The sequence below is a fragment of the Mytilus californianus genome, unplaced genomic scaffold, assembly GCF_021869535.1.
Source record: "Mytilus californianus isolate M0D057914Y unplaced genomic scaffold, xbMytCali1.0.p SCAF_11, whole genome shotgun sequence".
Taxonomy (NCBI): domain Eukaryota; kingdom Metazoa; phylum Mollusca; class Bivalvia; order Mytilida; family Mytilidae; genus Mytilus; species Mytilus californianus.
Window position 1 is genome coordinate 64743421 of NW_026262593.1, and position 20621 is coordinate 64764041.

Here is a 20621-nt window from a genome sequence, read left to right on the forward strand (position 1 = left end):
AAAAGAAATCTTTAATTTTAAATTCGCTACTTCCCATCCGTCTTGAGATGCAGTTAGAAGACAATCATGTGCAATTATCGATATATGAGGCTCTGGGTGGGGTTGACAGAATAGAGAATAATGGGCCAGAAAAAATAAAGAATAGAGAAAAATATTAATGGCGTGCTAAAATTTAAAGAATAGAGAATAATGGTCATAACTTATAAAGAATAGAGAAAAATGACTTAAAAATTAAAAAAAAAGATGAAGGACATCCCATCCAGACAATCATATAAGGGAAGTGCGATTCGGGCAAACATTATTTGATTGATGTCTCTATACAGATACATTGGAACACAACTAACAATAGCACTGTGCTTACGGACAATCTTTTGGGCGTTGGCATATCTAGCGTGATACAAACCCCGTTGGAGTAACCAGTCATGCAAAACTTTTCTTAATTTTCAAGTTTGCAAAAGCAAATATGATGTCCGCTGATAGGTTGAATGTTCAGTTCGAAGCATTTTTTTTCGCCTAAATGATAAAAAAAATTTTAATTCGAAAACATTATTAGGAATTGCTGTTTGTCCTTTAAGTGCCTGTGAAATACGTGCCTTTGTGATTAAATATTAGGGTTGCCCGATTTGATTAAAAAAATACTGAGACAATTCACAAGTTGTCGCAATATTCAAACACTATTATTTGAAATGATGCATTTTATTACGAAACTTATTCAAAAATGTTCGATAAAGTACGTTGAACATTTTTTAAACATTCAAAAAGATTTTAATTCTGCTAGTCAGCCGTGCTGTTCCTTTTTTGACTGTGTTACTTTATTTTTAGGGTTTGTTTTTCTTTCCCTTGGTCGCATCAATCTGTGACGCCTTCCTTCCTCTCTACTTATGGAAATGTTTTGTGTATATGTTTTGCTGTCAGTATGTATTCTTCTATTGCGATTGATAGGGGTCAAACATTGAAGGTTAATATTTTTTTTTTTTGTAGAAAATGCTCAAAATAAATTGAAAGTAACAATATTCCTGTTTTCCCGTTTTTTTTTGTAAATATTTTGGCCAGGGAAATGTTAGTTTCTGTTAATATGTAATCAATTCTGCGTTCGCATTGTGCATTTCACATCTTCAGTAGTTATATTCTAATGAAGCTTAGTTTAATGAACGTAATCTCGCATTAGTACAGACGTTTCTTTTATAAACGATACAGTTAATGCGAAAGACGGACGGGCTGTACAAGTATATTTATTTTGATTGATGTACAAGTGTCGTTGCCGTACTTCCAGGTTAGATGTTTTGCCAACAGACTTGACGGATTGGAACATATGTATTGTCTATAAATCTGTAATTATTATTATGCTGCTGATATTATCAACAAAGAATTACTGATTGTTTATTTTCATTTCAGTATAAAAGCTGTTGTCGAGATTATTTGTTATTTATTATACTTCAAGTATCGTCTGTATACTTACTCAATTAACAGGCTTCTGACAATAACGTGGAGCAGTAAGTTTTTTTTTCTCTCTACCGGTATGAACTACACCAGGAGCGGATCCAGTATTTTTTTAAAGTGGGGGCGTTATTCCCGATAATTGATGATATGGATATATAAAGTTTTTGGACTATTTTATACTATAAATTTATATATATCTCTTAAAAAGCATGACTTTTTTGGGGGAGGGTGGCGATCAAAGGGGGGACGTACGCCGTCTACGCTTCCCTGAATTTGCTACTGTACACCCTCTACGCCCCCTTTATCTGCCACTGTACACCCTTAGTTTCCATAGTGTCAAATAATTCTATTTTAAGATATATACATAAGGATTTTGAGCCTTCAATTCCTTCAGATTTTTTATGCCGACTAACCCGAAATTTTATTATTAATATTTTTTTTAAGAACAGTTTGTATCCACGACATTTTAACAGCCAAATTTTAAATATTACTTGCACATGTTGAGAGATTTTGATTTTTGAATTTTTGTGAATTTTTGAAACTTCAAATATCGACTTTCACTACAAATAACATTTAACATTAAGATTTAGAAAGTGAAAATTAAAAAAAATGCAACAGTATAGCATTTTTATTTCGATTTCCATGTTGAACTCAGTATTTCGATTTCCAGGATCAAAATATTTTTCTCCCCTGTTTTGTTCGGTTAATACAAATATATTTTCATACTTAGACATATGGATAGATATACATATGCTCGTCTTTATAAAAATTACATATCAAAATATATGTTGGTTTTTCCGTTTGAATGGTTTTACACTAGTAATTTTTTTTGGGGCCCTTTATAGCTTACTGTTCGGTGTGAGCCAAGGTTCCGTGTTGAAGACCGTACTGTGACCTATAATGGTTTACTTTTATAAATTTTGACTTGGATGGAGAGTTGTCTCATTGGCACTCATATACCACATCTTCTTATATCTATAAATATAATATCATGAAGCCATTTTCACCAAGAAATGATAATAACGTCCGATAAATTTTAATTACAAAATTAATTCTGATCAGAAATCGGTAAAACAAATCCCTGTTGACGCATCTGATCTCTCCACTATCCGTTTAGAGTTCATTCGATTGCGATTGTTATCATTTTGCATAAATTTATACCTTGACATCTGATATGAAAAAAAGTATTAACACAAATACCGAACTCCAAGGTAAATTCAAAAAGGGGGGAAGTCCATAAAACCGGACGAAAACAAACGCTTGACTGTATCAATCATGGTAACGAATGGACAACAACGGTCATATTCCCAACTTGGTACAGGCATTTTCCGAAGCCATGATGTGGTGGGTTAAACCTGGTTGTATAGCTTCATTGTAGTTAAACCTCCACACTGAACATCAGTAATGTGCATATGTACCCAAAATCCTACAACTAATCTATAAATTAGCCTCACAACAAAATAAGCATTTTAGGGTTTAAAGCTGGATAAATTCCTCATGTTGCATCAAGTTTTGTTCGGGTTATTGATTTGATTCGTCATTATAAAAACAATCTACCGGGAAAGTCTCAAACTATACAAGTTTCTGTCTCTCGTCGCAGTATTCGAGACATATAAGGATTACTATCCGGCGAAGTAAACTATTTGTTTAAGGTTTATAATTCACAAGGTGTATCTTATGTTACGAAGTTTCCGTCTGTCATGTGTCCATTGTCCTTGACCTCTTGAATTTCTCACTTTATATGAGTTATAGGATAACTATATTTGGTATATAGGTTCCTTGTAACGTCTACATGTCCGGAGACAGGGTTCACCTGACCTCATTTCATGGATCAGTGATCAAGGTTAAAGTTACGCGATTAGGTCCGTTTCTCTGATTCAATAAGCAGTAGGTCAACTATATATGTGGTGTATAGAATGATCGTAAGGGGTCTGGCAAGTTTAATCTGACCATGACCTTGTTTTCTTGGTTCAGAGGCTTATGTTAAGTTTTTGTGTTTTGGTCTGTTTTTCAACTACTATAAGCAATATGTCTACTTTATTTGGTGTATGGATTAATTGTATTGTGTAAATGTATATGTCTGTCTGACAGGATTTATCCGACCTTGACCTCATTGTCATGGATTTTTAAAAATGTTAAGTTTATGTGGTACTTGTAGTAAAACCTTTATCTCTAAGACTTTCAGCATAAAATAAATGGCCAGTAAAGCAGGCGAGACATTACAGCGTGTACACTCTTGTTGTTAAATAGTCGCTCTGTAAATAACAGGTACCAGAGTGATGTCACCTTACTCGAGAGTTTGGCTCCCGCAGTTCAGAATTATACGCAGCTACACCCCATTTAGACATTGACTTCCAGATACACAATTGGAACTAAAATGACTATAGTTTTCAGCGGGAGGTGTGGCACGCTGTGAAACCTGACTCAAACCAGCCCTTTCTTTCTAAAGCGTTGAATAAAGTCAGGACTTATGACCGTCAATTTCCAATAATTCCCATGAGGATACTTGATTTGATTGATTAATTGTTGCTTGCTTAACGTCAAGTGGCAATTATTTCAGGCATATTCAGGACGAGAACAAATAAGCAATTAACACAAGTAGGTTCTGCAAGTTGGAATGAACCGGACGAGGGGCGTGGTCTGCCACTAGATATGTTGGATAGGATTAAAACGTTTGCCTTGGAACAGGCCACCTACGGACATCTCTGAGGTTGTAGAGAGCTTGGCACTCGTCATACTCAAGGCATATTCAGGACGAGAACAAATAAGCAATTAACATAAGTAGGTTCTGAAAGTCGGGATGAACGGGATGAGGGGCGTGGCCTGCCACTAGATATGTTGGATAGGTTAACGTTTGCCTTGCAACAGGCCACCTACGGACATCTCTGAGGTTGTAGAGAGCTTGGCACTCGTCAATCTCAAGGTATATTCAGGACTAGAACAAATAAGCAATTAACATAAGTAGGTTCTGAAAGTCGGGATGAACGGGATGAGGGGCGTGGCCTGCCACTAGATATGTTGGATAGGTTAAAGTTTGCCTTGCAACAGGCAGCCTACGGACATTTTTGAGGATTTTTGCAAAGGGTTCTTTAACATGCAGAGAGCGTAACAATCGTCATACTTATGGTATTGGATTTTACGTCCCCAATTTGACCAGACGTGTTTGCTCATTTATACATCCCGCACTACTGGGTTACAGTCTTTTGAAAACATTTTTAGAAAATCAGCCAGTATTCAGGGACATCCTTTTTTTAAAGAAAATATCTTGGAGATTAGTCCATACGTCATACCTACTGAATATCTACTTATAAAAATAAGGAGATGTGGTAGGATTGCCAATGAGAGAACTATCCATTAAAGTTCAAATGAAGTGGATGTAAACAATTATAGACAACCGTACGGCCTTCAACAATGAGAAAAACCAATACCGTATGGTCGGCTATAAAAAGCCCCGACATGAAAAAAATGAAACAATTCATTTCAGAAAACTAACGACCTAATTTATATCTACTTACGTTGTTGCAGCTAATAATGTTCACTATAATTGAGGACAAACAAATTAAGTAAAGGGAGGGGAGTATAACATTTTTGTGCAAGAATACCGAAAGCTTGAATAAATGGAAAGAAATTTTAATGGGCATTCATGGTTTTTTGTATGTTTGACTGTCCTTATCATATTTTCCTCATAAGATAAACAATGATTTAGGAAACATTTGCATTTATTAACATAACAGTATCACCTTTGTTTTAAAAATGGACGGATAACATTCTAAAACTAACAGAGTTTGATATTCTAATTAATAATACATACACTTATAATTTAAAATAACTAATAAATACTAGTATAACAATTAACCATATGTATTGTTTTGAACTAAAGAGAAAAAATGAAAAATGGCGAAGAATCAGAAATTTTCTTGCAGAATGGTTACACATGGCCAATTCTATTCACCATGTCAACATTCGTTGCATTTACTGTGCTTCCGTTACAACTGTAATATTGGTTTGCTTGATAGCTATAATTTCATCTACTCCCAACATACTATAAATTTTTAACAATCCAAAAGAAGAGGGTCTGGATGGGGTTAATAGAATAGAGAATAATGGACCAATACTACAAAAAAATAAGCTATAAAAAAGAGAAAAATTAGGCCATAAAATAAACAAGAGAATAATGGGGTGTCAAAATATCAAGAATAGAGAATAATGGGCAAAAATATACAGAATAGAGAATAGAATAATCAAATTATGGGCAAAAAATATAGAGAAAAGTGGCTAAATAATTGAAGAATACAGAATTGAGGGACCCCCACCCAGACCCGCATAGAAGTTGAACGAAAATCCAAACTTTTATATATATTGTTTTTGGTATTAAACATATATATGTTACCATTATAAACACAAAATAAATGAGAGGAACTAAACAAAAAAGCACAATACATTTTATACTGTTGATATTCACTTTTTTATCATACAGCAATACAAAATCTTGACCTCAATTAAGAATTGAATGCTTCTTTTTGTAATTTTTTTGGGGTGTAAAAGTGTTGACCGAAGCACATTTTGTATGAAGCGCGAAAGCGCTTCATTCTAGAAATGTGCGCACGATCAACACCTTTACAACCCTATAAAATTCCTAAAAGAAGCATTCAATTCTTATAATTACATTTTTATGCTAGGGTCATGAAAAATCGATTTCTATCATCTATTTCTTAAATTAACTTGTGCACTTTATTGTGATGGCACGTGTTATCATGAATGTTACACTTCATTGGGATATGAAGGTTAATTTTAGCATGACGTGCAAGCGTTGTTATCCAATCATAATAACGGATTCTTCTGAAACATACATGTAATGTAATTATTACATTTAATCTACACGAAATAATTAATTTTATCTAGCATTAAGCTATGAAACTAAATATACAATGAAATATAAATGCATAAATTAAATTACAAATGAAATAAGAAGAGATATATTAATATAACAGTCATAAATTAAAGGAGGTATATGTGAATTATAAATGCAAATTTTGTCAAATTTCATTTTAAGGATGTACTTAGGTGAGGGGTTAGGAATTATGTTAGATGTTGGAACTCCTTGGTTTTTTTCCTACGATACAGGGTAAAATAATTTGACCCATAACACCCATTTTTCTTTTCATATAAGACTTCAATAGCTCATTAAAGGTCCTTCACCAAAATATATTTTAGCAGATTCTAGATTTTTTCCTTTCGATTTGAGACCCAAATAACCAAATATAAGGTAAAGTCCGAGTCAGCCTTTTCCCGCCATTTTTTAAATTTTAATATCTCGAAAAGGAGCTCCATAACGTATCAATATTTTTAGCCTATTTTGTTCCTTAACTAATGCTCTTTTGACTTATAGTATCAATTTTAAATTCTAGATTTTTTTAATTTCACCTAAGTACATCCTTAAGATGAATTTGATGTAAGGAATGTTATATCGGTTCCTTTTTGGTTCTTTTACACACTGTTTTTTTTCAAAGTATATATATCTTGAATAACAAAACAATCAAAATATTTCTAAGATATATTGTCCTCTTCAATATTATTGCACTTAAACTAGATTCGTTGTCATATAATTATAATAGTTTAATGAACGCAAAATAAACGACAATTAAAATTTAATATTAATGTTTCAACTGTATGAAAAAAAAATGAAATAGTTCCTCTTGGTGGACATTAGTCTAACACCATTTCAGTAAAGAATTAATCCAGGCCTTGTCAGTCAGGAATATAACTCATAATTCAAGCTAGCCATCTTCTTAAGATCTTTTATAAGGAATTTTAAAAATAATCTGCAGATATGAAACAGTTTTTACTTTAGATTACTTTTTTTTTATGAAGATACAAATGCATCCACGACAACCCACAGGGCTAGTACTGGAGACGTTCCACCACATTTTCTATGAAGATACAAATGCATCAACGACAGCCCATAGGGCTAGTACTGGAGACGTGCCGCCTGATGTTATTACATTCATATCATCATACAAGAAGTTAGCTGCAGTCACATCGTTGGAATAGAGCTTCACTCCACGATATTCAGGCTGCAAAAGATAATTTGATAATCATGATTAAACATTTCAAATTGTGCACAAAATATCAATCATAAATTAAATTAAATATTTTCAGATTTGGCAATAATTAGTATGAATGGATTTTGGCTTGGTTTGTGGTGATAAATCTTTATTCCTCTTGTCTTGGAATGTTTTGTTATTGCCGTTTTTGTCTTTTCATCATTTTGATAATTGGCCATGGAATTGTCTGTCTTTATTGGAATATGATTTTCGATTGCACCCTAGGTTTTCCGTTTTTAATTAGTATCAGACTTTAACATACATATATTAGTACACGATAATAAAGTCATATAGATTCCTTTAAGAAAAAAAGTATAGTTTAATATAAAATATATAATTATACACATGTAATTTGTTTGGTTCGGTGGCAGAGTGGTCTAAGTAGTTCAACTACTGTAATCACTAGCCAGTCAACACTTGAGGTTGTGAGTTCGAACCCTGCTCGTGCGTGTGCACTCGACTCCAATCTTAATTGATTAGGATTGTCAGTTTTCCTACCGAAGGTCGGTGGTTTTCTCCGGGGACTCCGGCTTTCTCCACCAAAAAAAACTTACCGTCATGAAAAAGCACAAAAGTGTTGAAAGTGGCGTTAAACACCAATCAATCAATCAATTTGTTTGTAACTGGATATGAACATTTATAAAGGTTATGATGAAAATGGATGAACTTGTTTGCAACTTTTAAGTATATTTTACCTTCGTTGTGGCACACGGATATTTATAAAGTCTGACACGGCCTCTGCTATCACCAGTCAACAAGAAATCGCGGTAGTTAGAGCGATGTACAGCATTTATATGTGTCCCGTTCTCCATATTTGTCCAAGGACCTATATGAAATAAAACCATTTCTATCGAATAAAAGGAGATGTGGGTATATATCAATGAGACCAACATAAATAACAAAAACACATCTAGAGGCTAACGTTTATCGTCAACAATAAATACATGTACCTTCAATATTTACTTGCAATATGTCAGAATCTAAATCAAAATATGTGTAAAAAATTTATAAATAAAAACAGAGATATATCAAAGATATGCCAAATTCTTCTAATGACAACAAACAACCAAAAACAACATTAAGATACGACTACAACAAAAACTGATGAGGTTCCGGACGTATAAAAGTGTGTATGTTTCAGGGTCAAATGGTCTGTTCCATGTAAGAGGGTGGGAATGGGGGTTTACAGAATAGAAAAAAATGTACTAAAAAATAAAGAATATAGAGAATAAAGAGGTGCTCAAATATAAAGAATAATGGCAAAAAAATATAAAAAATAGAGAAACATTACAAAAAAAATCAAGAATACATTAATGAAGGACCCCCCATCCAGACCCTCATGTAAAAAGTTTAATTTCAAATATACCTCCAACGGAAATTCAAAACGGAAAGTCCTTTATAAAAGGCAAAAATTAAAAACTCAAACACATCAAACGAATGGAAATCAACTGTCATATTACTGACTTTGTACAGAGAGTAAGGGAGTAAGGGGTCTGTAAATCGGTGGTTGTCGTTCGTTGGTGTGTATATCCTATTTGTTTTTTGTTTGTTGTTTTGTACATACACCAAGCCGTTGATTTTCTTGTTTGCATTGTGACCAAAAGTTGTTAACATCGACGTCGTTTGGTCACTGGTGGATAGTTGTCTCATTGGCAATCATACCTTCTTATTTTATATTATTGCTGTCGTCCTATTTTATACCTACGGGCCCTATGCTTTTGTTAAGGCCATCTATAATTTACTTAAAGGTTATTTGTTTTTGTCCAGTCTGCACAAAAGACACATGGCATCAGCTTAACATATAACTTAAAGCTATCAGATAAACTTACCTATAACAGGGTATCCTGTTGTACAACTGTAGATATGCCAGTCTGCATCACGTAAAACACGAGGATCACTTATTCTTAACTTCTTCTCTACATCCCCTGTATCATAAAAAGTTAAAAATTTTCATAGAAAGAATATATGTAAAGTTGACCATCAATTGTTGTATCAAAGACGTTATGACAGATCTGTTCCGATCAGAATACAGATTAATTTAGATTAATAAAAAATAGAAACTTCTTTTATCTACCAACTCGAAATACATTATCTTTATGTCTTGACTTATAGTATAGTTAGTGACTTTCATAAGTTTGAAATACTTTAAATTACTCACACAACAAATTTTTTTTTATCTAAGATAATGACAAATACAGGTCTCACTGACAATTAATAACTACCCATTTTAATTGCCAGTGCTGAAAATTTAAATACTTACTTTGCTTTTAAATCGATAGTAATGTGTTATATACATTATCTCTTCTATAGATGTATGAAATAATTATGAAAATGAGTAGATAATCACTTACAGTTAATCATATTGTATTGTCCATCTGTACTTTGAATGTACTTGCTATCTCCTGACCAGTCGATATGTGTAACAAAGGTTGGGTGGCCCTAGTGAAAGAAAATAGCGACATAATTAGACATGATATTGGGACAATCATTTTTTTTTCTGGGGAGGAGGATTTTGAAGATGAATATCCTGGCCTGGTAAGAGCTGAAAACAAATCATCTTGCAGCAAAGCCGCAAAAAAATAAAAAGCACAGGCAACAGAAGAAAATGAATATTCAATCCGAAAAAAAACCTACTCCCCCTCCATCCCTGGCCAGAATATCAAATGGTTGTCCCCTAAAGTAAAGTTGAATAAATAAGGCATACACTGTGCTGATTCAGGTAAAATTAAACTTTTGTCTTGTTTGGATAAAGATCAACAAATATGTCCCCAATATCCTTTGGTTTTTCTATCGTTTATCAATTTTTATCTGTTTTGTTCTACTAAAGCAATGTCCCTTAATATCAAGAAAGGAAACAACCAATGTTATGCAGGCATCTACTCGTTTCATCGTGTTATCGGTCTTCTCTGTGTCCATAATCTAGTTGAGTAGAATAACAAGAGGCTGTCAGAGCAACAGCAAACCGTATTTTTCAACATTTATTTGTGTCCTGGCATTTTTCAATATCTCAAGGACCATAACTCCTAAACGGTAAAAGTGACAATCATCAATATTGAACTTGACATCCAATTTGTCATCAGTAACAACATATTTAAAATTTGAAAAGCTTTGGTTGAATGGTTATTGGATTTAAGCACGGACACGACTGGAAAGACCATTTTCAATCTTTCAAGAACCATAACTCCTGAACGGCGAAAGTGAAAATCGTCAAAATTGAACTTGACCTTCATTTTGTCATCAGTAACAACACATTACAATTTGAAAAGCTTTGGTTGAACGGTTCATGAGTAAATGCACGGACACTGTTTGGCAGCCACCCGCCGTACACTTACAACTTACAACTCCTGTTAGCGCCATGTGTCGCATAGGGCGTGAATGGAAGCCTTCCATCTGAGTCTGTCTGCTGCTTGTTGTTGTGCTTCTCCCTATGTCCTCCATCCAAATTCTGTTTTTTTCTTTGTCTTCCTACATTTCTCTTTCCTGGTGGTGTCCATGTCAAGGCGATTCGACAATCATTCCATGGGTCAATCTTCAGGATGTGACCTATCCAACTCCATCTCCTGGTCTTAATGGTGTTGGTGATGGTGCACATGTTGGCTCTTTGAAGCAGTTCTGTGTTGGACATCATAGTTGGCCAAAATATCTTGAAAAAAATTGAAAACAACACGTTTAATAATTTCATGCGTCCGAAGCGCTTTTCTGGATTTACCTTCATCAGGAACGCTCAAAGCCAAACATTCTACGCAAGTTCCTGGTGTTAAAGGTGTTAAGTTTGTCTCCATCTCTCTTGCTTATCTTCCAACATTCTGCCCTCTGTTTTGGCTTCCAATTGTGTTCTTGTTGCTGACAGGAGAGCAATATCATCTGCAAAATTAAGATATTCTAAAACCCCTAATCTTCCCCAGTTGATACCACGCCTTTTCCGTGTTGTTTGCTTCATTGTCCAGTCTATAACCAGTAAGAAAAGGAATTCAGACATTATACATCCTTGCCTGTATCCAGATTTAATGTGGAACCATTCAGAATGTTTACCCTCATGTTCAACTACACAACTGAAGTGATCATAAAATGCTTGCACCATCCTGATTATTTTACCTAGAATTCCATAGTTTGCCATGATCTTTTTTAAAGTTTCTCGATGAATAGTGTCAAACGCTCTTTTGAAGTCGATGAAGTTGATAAATAGGGGGCTGTTCCATTCAATGCATTGTTCTACTATATTTCTCAGGATGAATATTTGGTTGATACAGCCTAGACCTCTTCGGAAACCAGCTTGTTCTTTACGTAGAATGTTGTCAATACCATCTATAATTCTGTTGATGATAATTCTGCAGAGGACTTTCCCAGGTACAGATAATAATGTTATTCCTCTCCAGTTGTCACAGACTTCTAAATTTCCTTTTTTTGAGAGTTTGATTATTCCCTTCTGCCAGCTAGTCTGTTGGTATTCCTTCCCTGTTCCAAATCTTTGTAAATAGATGGCAAAAGACTTTTGCTATTGTGCCTACATCAGCTTTCAATAGTTCAGTTGTATGTTGTCAATACCTGGAGCCTTACCATTACTTAGTTCCCTTATACTCTTTGTTATCTCTTCAATGGTTGGTGGTTCAATGTTCATATCAACAACATCTCCAGGTTGAATATCTGCTAGTACGGGTCTTTCGAGTTTAAAATCTCTTCAAAGTGTTCTTTCCATTTCTGTAATTGTTCCTTCTCGTTGGTTATTACATGTCCCTCTTTTGACTTTACAGGTCTGTTTCCTCTCATGCCACTGTTGGAATTTTTCTTGCTCAGCATATATAGCTTGTTCTACTCTCCCTTGTTTGCTGCATTTTTTGCACTTTTTGCTATATTATCAATATATTTCCTTTTATCATCTCTTGTACTAATTTTACCTCCTTGTTCTTTGCTTTATAATCTTTCTCCAGCTTTTCTTTCTGTTTTTGTGATCTTGAAGCATTGATTTTTTATTTTTTCTGTTTTCGTTCTTGTATTTTGTCGATACAGTTGGCAGTGATCCATTCTGGTTGTTTCCTGTCTTTAAAACCCAGTGTTTGCTCACCAACCTCACACATTGCTTGTTTGATATCTATCCACTGTTCTTCTATGCCTTTTGTTTCTCCCAATTCCTGAAATCTGTTCCTTAACTCAAGTTTGAACTCGTTTGCAACTTTTTGGTATCTTCAGCTTATTTGTGTCATATTTTTTCTTCTGTTCCTGATTTACTCTCTGTCGACAAAGTTTTAGCTTAACTCTGGAAATAAGTAATTCATGATCACTACCAACATCAGCACCTCTATATGACCTTACATCTTCCATAGATCTTCTAAACCTTTTGTCAATCGTGATGTGGTCAATCTGATTCTTGATGTTTCCGTCTGGTGAATTCCATGTGTATTTATGAATATCTTTATGTTTGAATGTGCTGGAGCCAATTACAATGTTGTTAGTCTGACAATAATCCCGAAATAATTCTCCATTCTCATTGATAACACCATACCCGTTCTTCCCCACCACATCTTCATATCAAACAGTATCTGATCCTATCTTTGCATTCATGGTAGTACTCCTCTTTTACTTCCTCGGAAGCTTCGTTCGTTGGATATAAGTAATACTACTCCATACTAATGCCTTTCTGTTTGCCCAGAGTATAGCATAGTCTCACCGCCTCTGAGGTTGATCTTCCCTGTTCCAGTCCAACGACATTCGCTAATACCCAATACATCAATTCCATAGTTGTTCATTTCATTTACTACCTGATGCGTCTTTCCAGTTGCATACATTTTTCTTACATTCCAGCATCCGACCTTGATCTGTTTTCTTGGGTGAATCAAAGGTACTCTCCTGATGTTTGCTTCCAATTGGTTCTGGGTTTGGCCAACATCATTCATTGAAACCTTCTAACTGATTTCTGTTTTCCAGTCTAACCTCGGTATTTCCCATCAGAAAAGTCGTTCTTCCATTTCGCGTTTCTGTAACTTTATAGTTTTTACGAGGATAGGTTGTTGACCTATCGCTCAATCCCCAACCTGGAGAACCAGAGAATCTTTACTCAAGGTTTCTTTTCTTTAGATCAATTGCCGACCAAGGCTGACGAGTCAAATCTACCCGGAATTTTATATCCGAGTTTTCTTCTTCTAGATGAATTGCCTTCCAAGGCTGACAACCTTCATCCAGTCGGCTATTAACCTATAACTAGGTCCCGCCCGCCGTACATCCCTAAATCAATAACTGATTTTTCCTTCGGAAATCCGGTTAAAAATTGAACCAGTACAAAAAACACTTTTTTTAAAAGTACATAGCTTCTTGTGCTTTCATGACATATCCGAATTTCATTCTTTTAAATCATAACTACCGTTTTAATCTTATTTAGACATAGGGTTGTAACCAAAATATTCAAACATACATTTTGATTCAAGCGTCAATGATGAGTCTTTAGTAGAAGAAACATGCGTCTGGCGTACAAAATTTGAATACTGCAGTGGTATATATGATAAGTTTATTTGATACAATTTTAAACCTACTTTCAAAGGCCTTGAAGGAGTATAACCTTGACCTCCATCTTGTGCATCTAGAATGTGTAATAGTCCATCGTGGCTACCAACTGCTATCATTGTACTATCTATAACACAAAGAAATAATAAAAAAAACTTTTTTAAGTGCACATGTACAATACTCATGTCATGAAACCGGTGAAAAATTCATAAGCATTTCTGATTAAGAATAATTTTAATTTCAAGCGCATTTAATAAAACAAAGCAAAAACTTTCAAAGATCTAATCGATCTTCATTTGATGTGAGTAAAAGGCAATACTTGTCATTATCGCTATTTTACGAAATTTTTCTTTGATCTTACTGACTGATAATTTCCTATCTCAGCAAAGAAGAGTGTTATGAAAAAATATCGCTAGAAACTAAGGGCGCACGTGCCGCTGTCAATGAAATTAACAACGTCGTCATAGATAAAATAGCGATAAACAGATTATCATTGGTTATCTCAACTCGATTGCTTTTCTCACTTTCGCCGTACCGGCTTAAGCGAGAAAACCAATCTCGTTGGGATGGCCAACGATAATCTATAAATACATATGTTTTGAACAGTGTAATTTATTTTTGTGAATGTATGAAACAGGTCCATTAATGATTTTCGATATATTGCAAATTGAGAATTGCCATTTTCAACCCAAATGAACATTTTTAAAGCTTAATGTCTATATAAATATAAATCGATGTGGTTTGATTATAAATAAGACAATTGTCTACCAGATACCAAAATGACGTAAAACATTACATTCAAAACTACCTGGTGAGAAGGCAATACAATCAATGCGGTATTTGCTAACATCTATTGAAGCAACATGCATTCCATTATGGGCGTTCAGGATTTCAATATTTCCAGTCTGTGTGCCTACCGCAATCTGTCGACCTTTGAGATCCGCTGACAAACAACAACCAGGTTTCTGTCAAATTAATATTAAAGCATCAATGTATTGTAATTTTTTAAATTCTTTAAAGGACATTTTCATATAAATTATTTTTCAAGATATCTTCAACAAGGAAAAATGTCAAAAGGGTTAAAGCGAATAATATTTCTGCTAAGGGTTTCCATATCGGTTTAATAGATGTGAGATTGAGAAAACATCACATTTCTTTTTCACGAGTTATCTATATAGAATCTATTTTGAATAACTACATTTTAAACTGTACTTTTGATATATGCATGGTGCTTACATTTCTACTTTGTATATCATATATTAACATAATAAAGTATTATCCAACCTACCCCAATTTGTGATTTCCATATAATTTTGTGTCTTGTCGTTGACCATTTTATTACCATTTTGTCAAATGATGTTGTGAAGAATGCCGATTCGTTTGGATGAGGAGCTATAGCCCATATTTCTTCGCTATGTCCCTGTAAAACACAAGTATATAGTAATTTTACCAATTTAGATACGTTGACCGTATCTTATTGAAATGATCTGTGAGGCGATGGTGTGTTTTTACAAGGGTGTTTTGTGTATAGTATTGTAAATGTCTTTGTTTATAAAGACGCAAACCATGCTGGATTTCTGATACTTTAATCAAGGTAGATAACTGTGTTAAACATTGTACATAGTAACATACGGAATGAAATGACGGACATATATTCCGGATCAATATTAAAGTTAGGATATTACATCCCTCCTCAACTTAGATAAAGAAATAATTATCATTTAAACTTATTGAAACATTAAACATTAAAATATTTTTGTTGTTATGAAATTATCTATCAAAAGAATGAAATGAAGTCTATGATTGTCATAAAAATGGATTTCAAATTTTCTATCATATAAAGTTTAAAATGTTCTGACTAGAGTCTCTTGACTAGAATCCACAGAATGATTGCTAACAAACTAATGTCTAGTTCACTACTAAACTATTCTAAATGATACTAAATATAATCAACAAAACATATTTCATGAAACTTAGAGCCTTTTTACTCTTTCACCAATCTAGGGGATTATTATGCCCCATTCACATGATTCACTGAATTCACTGATATAATTATAGGGGATTATTATGCCCCATGCACACGTAATAAATTTCAATGGTTTGATCAAAATTAACGCACATAGTCTTCCAGATATTTAGGAACATGTTTTTGTCGTACTGGCCTTTCGCTTTGTTGCGGAGTAGTTGACTGTTGTTTGGTTCCTGAAGAGGGTGGTTGATCTTGATTATTTGATGGTATTGTGTCGCATATATTTTCAAATTGTTCTTCAATTTCATCAGTTGTTTTGCGGATCGGTGGACGGTTCACTTTCTTAAATTTTGATGAGTTTCGAGTAACTAATTTCTCGCCATTTGTAACGGTGATCATGCTTCCTTTCTTGTTGATGACATTATACGGATTTGGTTCATAGGCTGTTGTGAGTTTGTTTTCTTTTCGTTCGGTCTGTCTTAACACGGAATTTCCTATTTCAATATTACTCGGCTTTGCATGATTTCTATCATCAAATTGTTTTTTCATTTTGCATTTTTCACTTTCATCATTTTGTCGTGCATTTTCATCCATTTGTTTGTTGGTAATGTTAGGTTTGTGCACTTGTGGAAGTTTTGTTACTGGTTCCCTGTTAAATAATAACTGAAACGGCGGGTAACCTGTGCTTGTGTGTGGAGTTGCTCTAAATTGTCGGAGAAATTTAAACAGTTCTTGTTTCCAGCTTTTCCTTTCCACATGAGCTGCTTTAATTGTCTTCATCATTGGTTTATTAAATGATTCGGCCTGGGCGTTGGCACGCGGCCATAATGGTGTTATACGGCGGTGTTCAAATCCAGTATTTTCAGCATACTGTCTGAATGCATGAGAGTTAAACGGAGGACCATTATCTGTTTTGATTACTTTAGGAATTCCGAAAGTAGATATAACTTTGTCCAAAACAGGAATAACAGTTGAAGCAGAGTTGGATTTAATTACTTCAACTACTGGATAACGTGAATATTCATCTGTAATAACGAATAAGAGGTCTCCGCTAGGTAATGGACCACAAAAATCAGCACTCAAATTTGCCCACGGCTTTTCTGGCAATTCAGACATTCTTAATGGTTCAATTCTTTTGGTGTGTGTAACAGATTGACATGCTGAACAGTCTTTAATTGCATTATCAACTCTGTCATTAAGTCCTGGAAACCATATCTTGGAACGTAAGAATGCTTTAGTTTTGGTGATACCCTGATGACCTTCATGCGCAATGTTAACAGCTCGCACACGGAGTTCAGATGGGAGTACAATACGATTGTCTCTCAGTAAAATAGTGTCACCATAGGTTACAAGTTCACCGCTGATGCTCCTTAATGCTTGTAATTCCTCAATGTCAATTTCCAGATCTGTTATGTTTTTGATTTTAAACCATTGTCCAGTTCTTACAAATTCTATTGCCTTTTGAATAGTTTTGTCCTTTGAAGAAGCCATTTTAACTTCATCAAGTGTCATTGCACGAGGTACTGCTTCAGACATAACAAATCTCACATACTGTTCTGCTATAGATTGTTCTCGGGATTTGACAGGGTTGTCTGATGGGTGTCTTGACATAAAATCTGCAGGATTTTCACTTCCTGGTCGATATGTTATCTTAAGTTTGTATGGTTGTAATCTCAAACCCCAACGTTCAATTCTCAGTGGTGGCTTTGGTTTCTGCCAAATACGCTCTAGTGGCTTGTGATCTGTTATAATGTTCACGTTTGGTGCACCTCTTATGTACATATCAAAGTGTTCACATGCCCAAACAATAGCAAGAGCTTCTCGTTCAGTTTGGCTATACCTTGTTTCAGTGTCAGTAAGACTTCTGCTGGCATAAGCTACAGTTTTTCCTTCTTGAGACATTATTGCCCCGAGTCCAACAGGACTGGCATCAACCAAAATATCAATCTCATGTTTCGGATTAAAATATGTCATGACGGTGTCGCTAGATAGTTCGTATTTCAATTTTTCGAAAGCTGCTTCTTGTTCAGAACCCCAGGTCCAATTTGTATCTTGGCGTGTTAGTCTTCTTAACGGCTCACATAATGTTGCATAATTCTGTATGAATCTAGATGAGTATGTAGTCATACCTAGAAAGCTACGCAGTTCTGGTACATTTTTCGGTGGAGACATGTCTTTGATGGCGCTAACCTTCTTTGGATCTGGCGAAATGCCTTCTTTCGAAAATGTAACCCCGAAAAACACTACTTGATCTTTATTAAGCTCACATTTTTCAAGATTTAAAGTTAGTCCGTTTTCAAGTAACCTCTTGAATGTGGCATCTAACGCTTTATCATGTTCTGCCTGTGATTTGCCATATATGATTATGTCGTCTGAAATGTTTTTAACTCCAGGTATACCACTTACAACGTTGCGTATTACTTCTTGGAAAATTTCTGAAGCTGATGATATTCCAAAATTGAGGCGTTTGTAACAAAATAGACCTGCATGTGTACTAAATGTTGTTATATATCGAGACGAAGGATGGAGTTCCAGCTGGTGGTATCCTGACCTTAGGTCCAGCTTTGTAAACAGTATTGCTCCAGTTAAGTCGTGTATCAGTTCATCTATAGTCGGTAAAAGATGTCGTTCACGAGATATAGCTTTGTTCGGCTGACGCATATCAACACATAGTCTAATCTCTTCTGGGTTTTTCTTTGGTGGAGTCACTATAGGAGACACCCAGGGTGTTGGTGTACCCTCTATTTTTTCAATAATATCTTGCTCTTGCAGTTTTATAAGTTCTTTCTCAACTTTATCACGAAGGTGAAATGGTGTCCTTCTGTGTCTCTGTGCTACTGGTTTCACATTTTCATCTATGTGCAGTTTAATTGGTTTTCCCTTGTATTTACCAATGCCTTCAAACAATTTAGGATATTTTGCTTTTGGATCAGTTATCTGGTTAATAATCTTTACAAGCCCTAGCTTGCTTGCAAGTGGGTATCCGAGCAAAGCTCCATGATTTCCTTGAACTACATAGAAAGTGTCACAGTCAATAGTACTTTTTGTTTCGACACTAAGCTGACATTGACCCATGACCTTTAAAGGATCACTTCCGCCATACGGTAATAAATTCGGATTATTGCCCTTTTTCATCTTAGGTGCTCCTATCTTGTGATAAGTTTTCTGGTCAAGAAGGTTAACTGTTGCACCAGTGTCTAGAAGAAAGTTGCAATGTTTGTCGTTTATGCGAATGTTTACTCTTGGTGTTTTCGAACCAACTACACTTACATGTTCTCGTGACGGTGTAATCATGCTGATATGATATGCATATTCTTCATCACTACTTGATTCATAATTATTGTTGTCTGTGTTATGTTGGACCTCTCTAACTTTTTCTTGTCTAGTAGGATTGTGCCTCTGTCTACATACTTTGCTGAAATGATTTAGTTTACTGCAATAGTTGCATTTTTTCCCTTTAGCTGGGCATTCATTTGTATGCGGGTACTGTCCACCACAGTTACGGCATGTATGTTTGTGTTGTTTAGAATTATCATTACGGTATTGTGGCTTTGTGTTATTTCTTTGGTTGTTTTGCTTTTGTGGTTGTCTTTGGGCGGTACGTTGTGTAGATTGTACTTTATTTATGGTTTCGCGTTCCATAGTTAGAGCTTGTGAATCTGCCATCTCAAGCGCCCTTCCAGTTGCCAATATGTCATCAAGTGTCTTGTCAGGTTCCCTCAGAGCTCTTCGTCTGAGCCTGTTTGATTTGCAGTTTTGAATGACTTGTGTGAGAATTTCACTGTCTATGTTGCCAAATTTGCAATTTTTTGATAACTTCCGTAATTCAGTAACAAACTCATCTAATGATTGACCATCTAATTGTTTATAGCTACGGAATTTGTATATTTCCATTTGTATGTTCTTCTTGGGGTCAAAATAGTCTTTCAGGACTTTCTTTGTTGCATCATACGAGGCTAATGTTTGCTTTTTTTCGGCATCGTATATATCATAGACCCTTTCCCCAGCATAATGTAATAATAAGGCACGTTTTCTGTCTTCATCGTCGATGTCTAGACCAATGAAAAGGTTTTCTAGGCGTTCAACCCATTTTTCCCAACGAGGACCTGCGCTTGATTTGTCCGTTTCAATATCAAAGGAAGGAAATGCGGGTAAATTAAAAGCTGCCATTTTCTCGTCGCCAATGAAATGATCTGTGAGGCGATGGTGTGTTTTTACAAGGGTGTTTTGTGTATAGTATTGTAAATGTCTTTGTTTATAAAGACGCAAACCATGCTGGATTTCTGATACTTTAATCAAGGTAGATAACTGTGTTAAACATTGTACATAGTAACATACGGAATGAAATGACGGACATATATTCCGGATCAATATTAAAGTTAGGATATTACACTTATTACGCAGGAGAGGATTAGCATTTCTGGTATCGCTCATTCACGAGTGTAGGCGATCCCCTCAGTTATTTTGATTTGATTGAATTATTCAAAATGTATTAACTGGATTAGAAAATCGATAAACCACTGTTTATGCACATACACTCAAATTGATCATTCCATATATTTCACACTTACCTGAATAAGAAATCTAAATTTATCTTGTAGTGATCCATCAAG

The 20621-nt window shown here is 34.9% G+C and overlaps 1 protein-coding gene and 2 long non-coding RNA genes across 4 annotated transcripts in view; 1 reads left to right on the top strand and 2 right to left on the bottom strand.

The window, feature by feature from the left end:
• LOC127720532 (uncharacterized) overlaps positions 1–20621 on the bottom strand; it is a 362531-nt gene that overhangs the window by 169767 nt on the left and 172143 nt on the right. The gene's annotated exons all lie outside the window — the stretch shown is intronic.
• LOC127720534 (uncharacterized) overlaps positions 1–20621 on the top strand; it is a 34511-nt gene that overhangs the window by 3763 nt on the left and 10127 nt on the right. The gene's annotated exons all lie outside the window — the stretch shown is intronic.
• LOC127720520 (echinoderm microtubule-associated protein-like 2) overlaps positions 5142–20621 on the bottom strand; it is an 80234-nt gene continuing 64754 nt past the window's right edge. For both annotated transcript variants that reach the window (XM_052227112.1, XM_052227113.1), the window contains 7 exons: positions 15328–15459; positions 14848–15004; positions 14069–14166; positions 9896–9983; positions 9374–9469; positions 8240–8370; positions 5142–7514 (listed from right to left, as the gene is read on the bottom strand). In XM_052227112.1, coding sequence (XP_052083072.1) covers positions 7371–7514; positions 8240–8370; positions 9374–9469; positions 9896–9983; positions 14069–14166; positions 14848–15004; positions 15328–15459 — 846 coding nt within the window. In that variant the 3' untranslated portion in view covers positions 5142–7370. The remainder of the gene's footprint in view (positions 7515–8239; positions 8371–9373; positions 9470–9895; positions 9984–14068; positions 14167–14847; positions 15005–15327; positions 15460–20621) is intronic.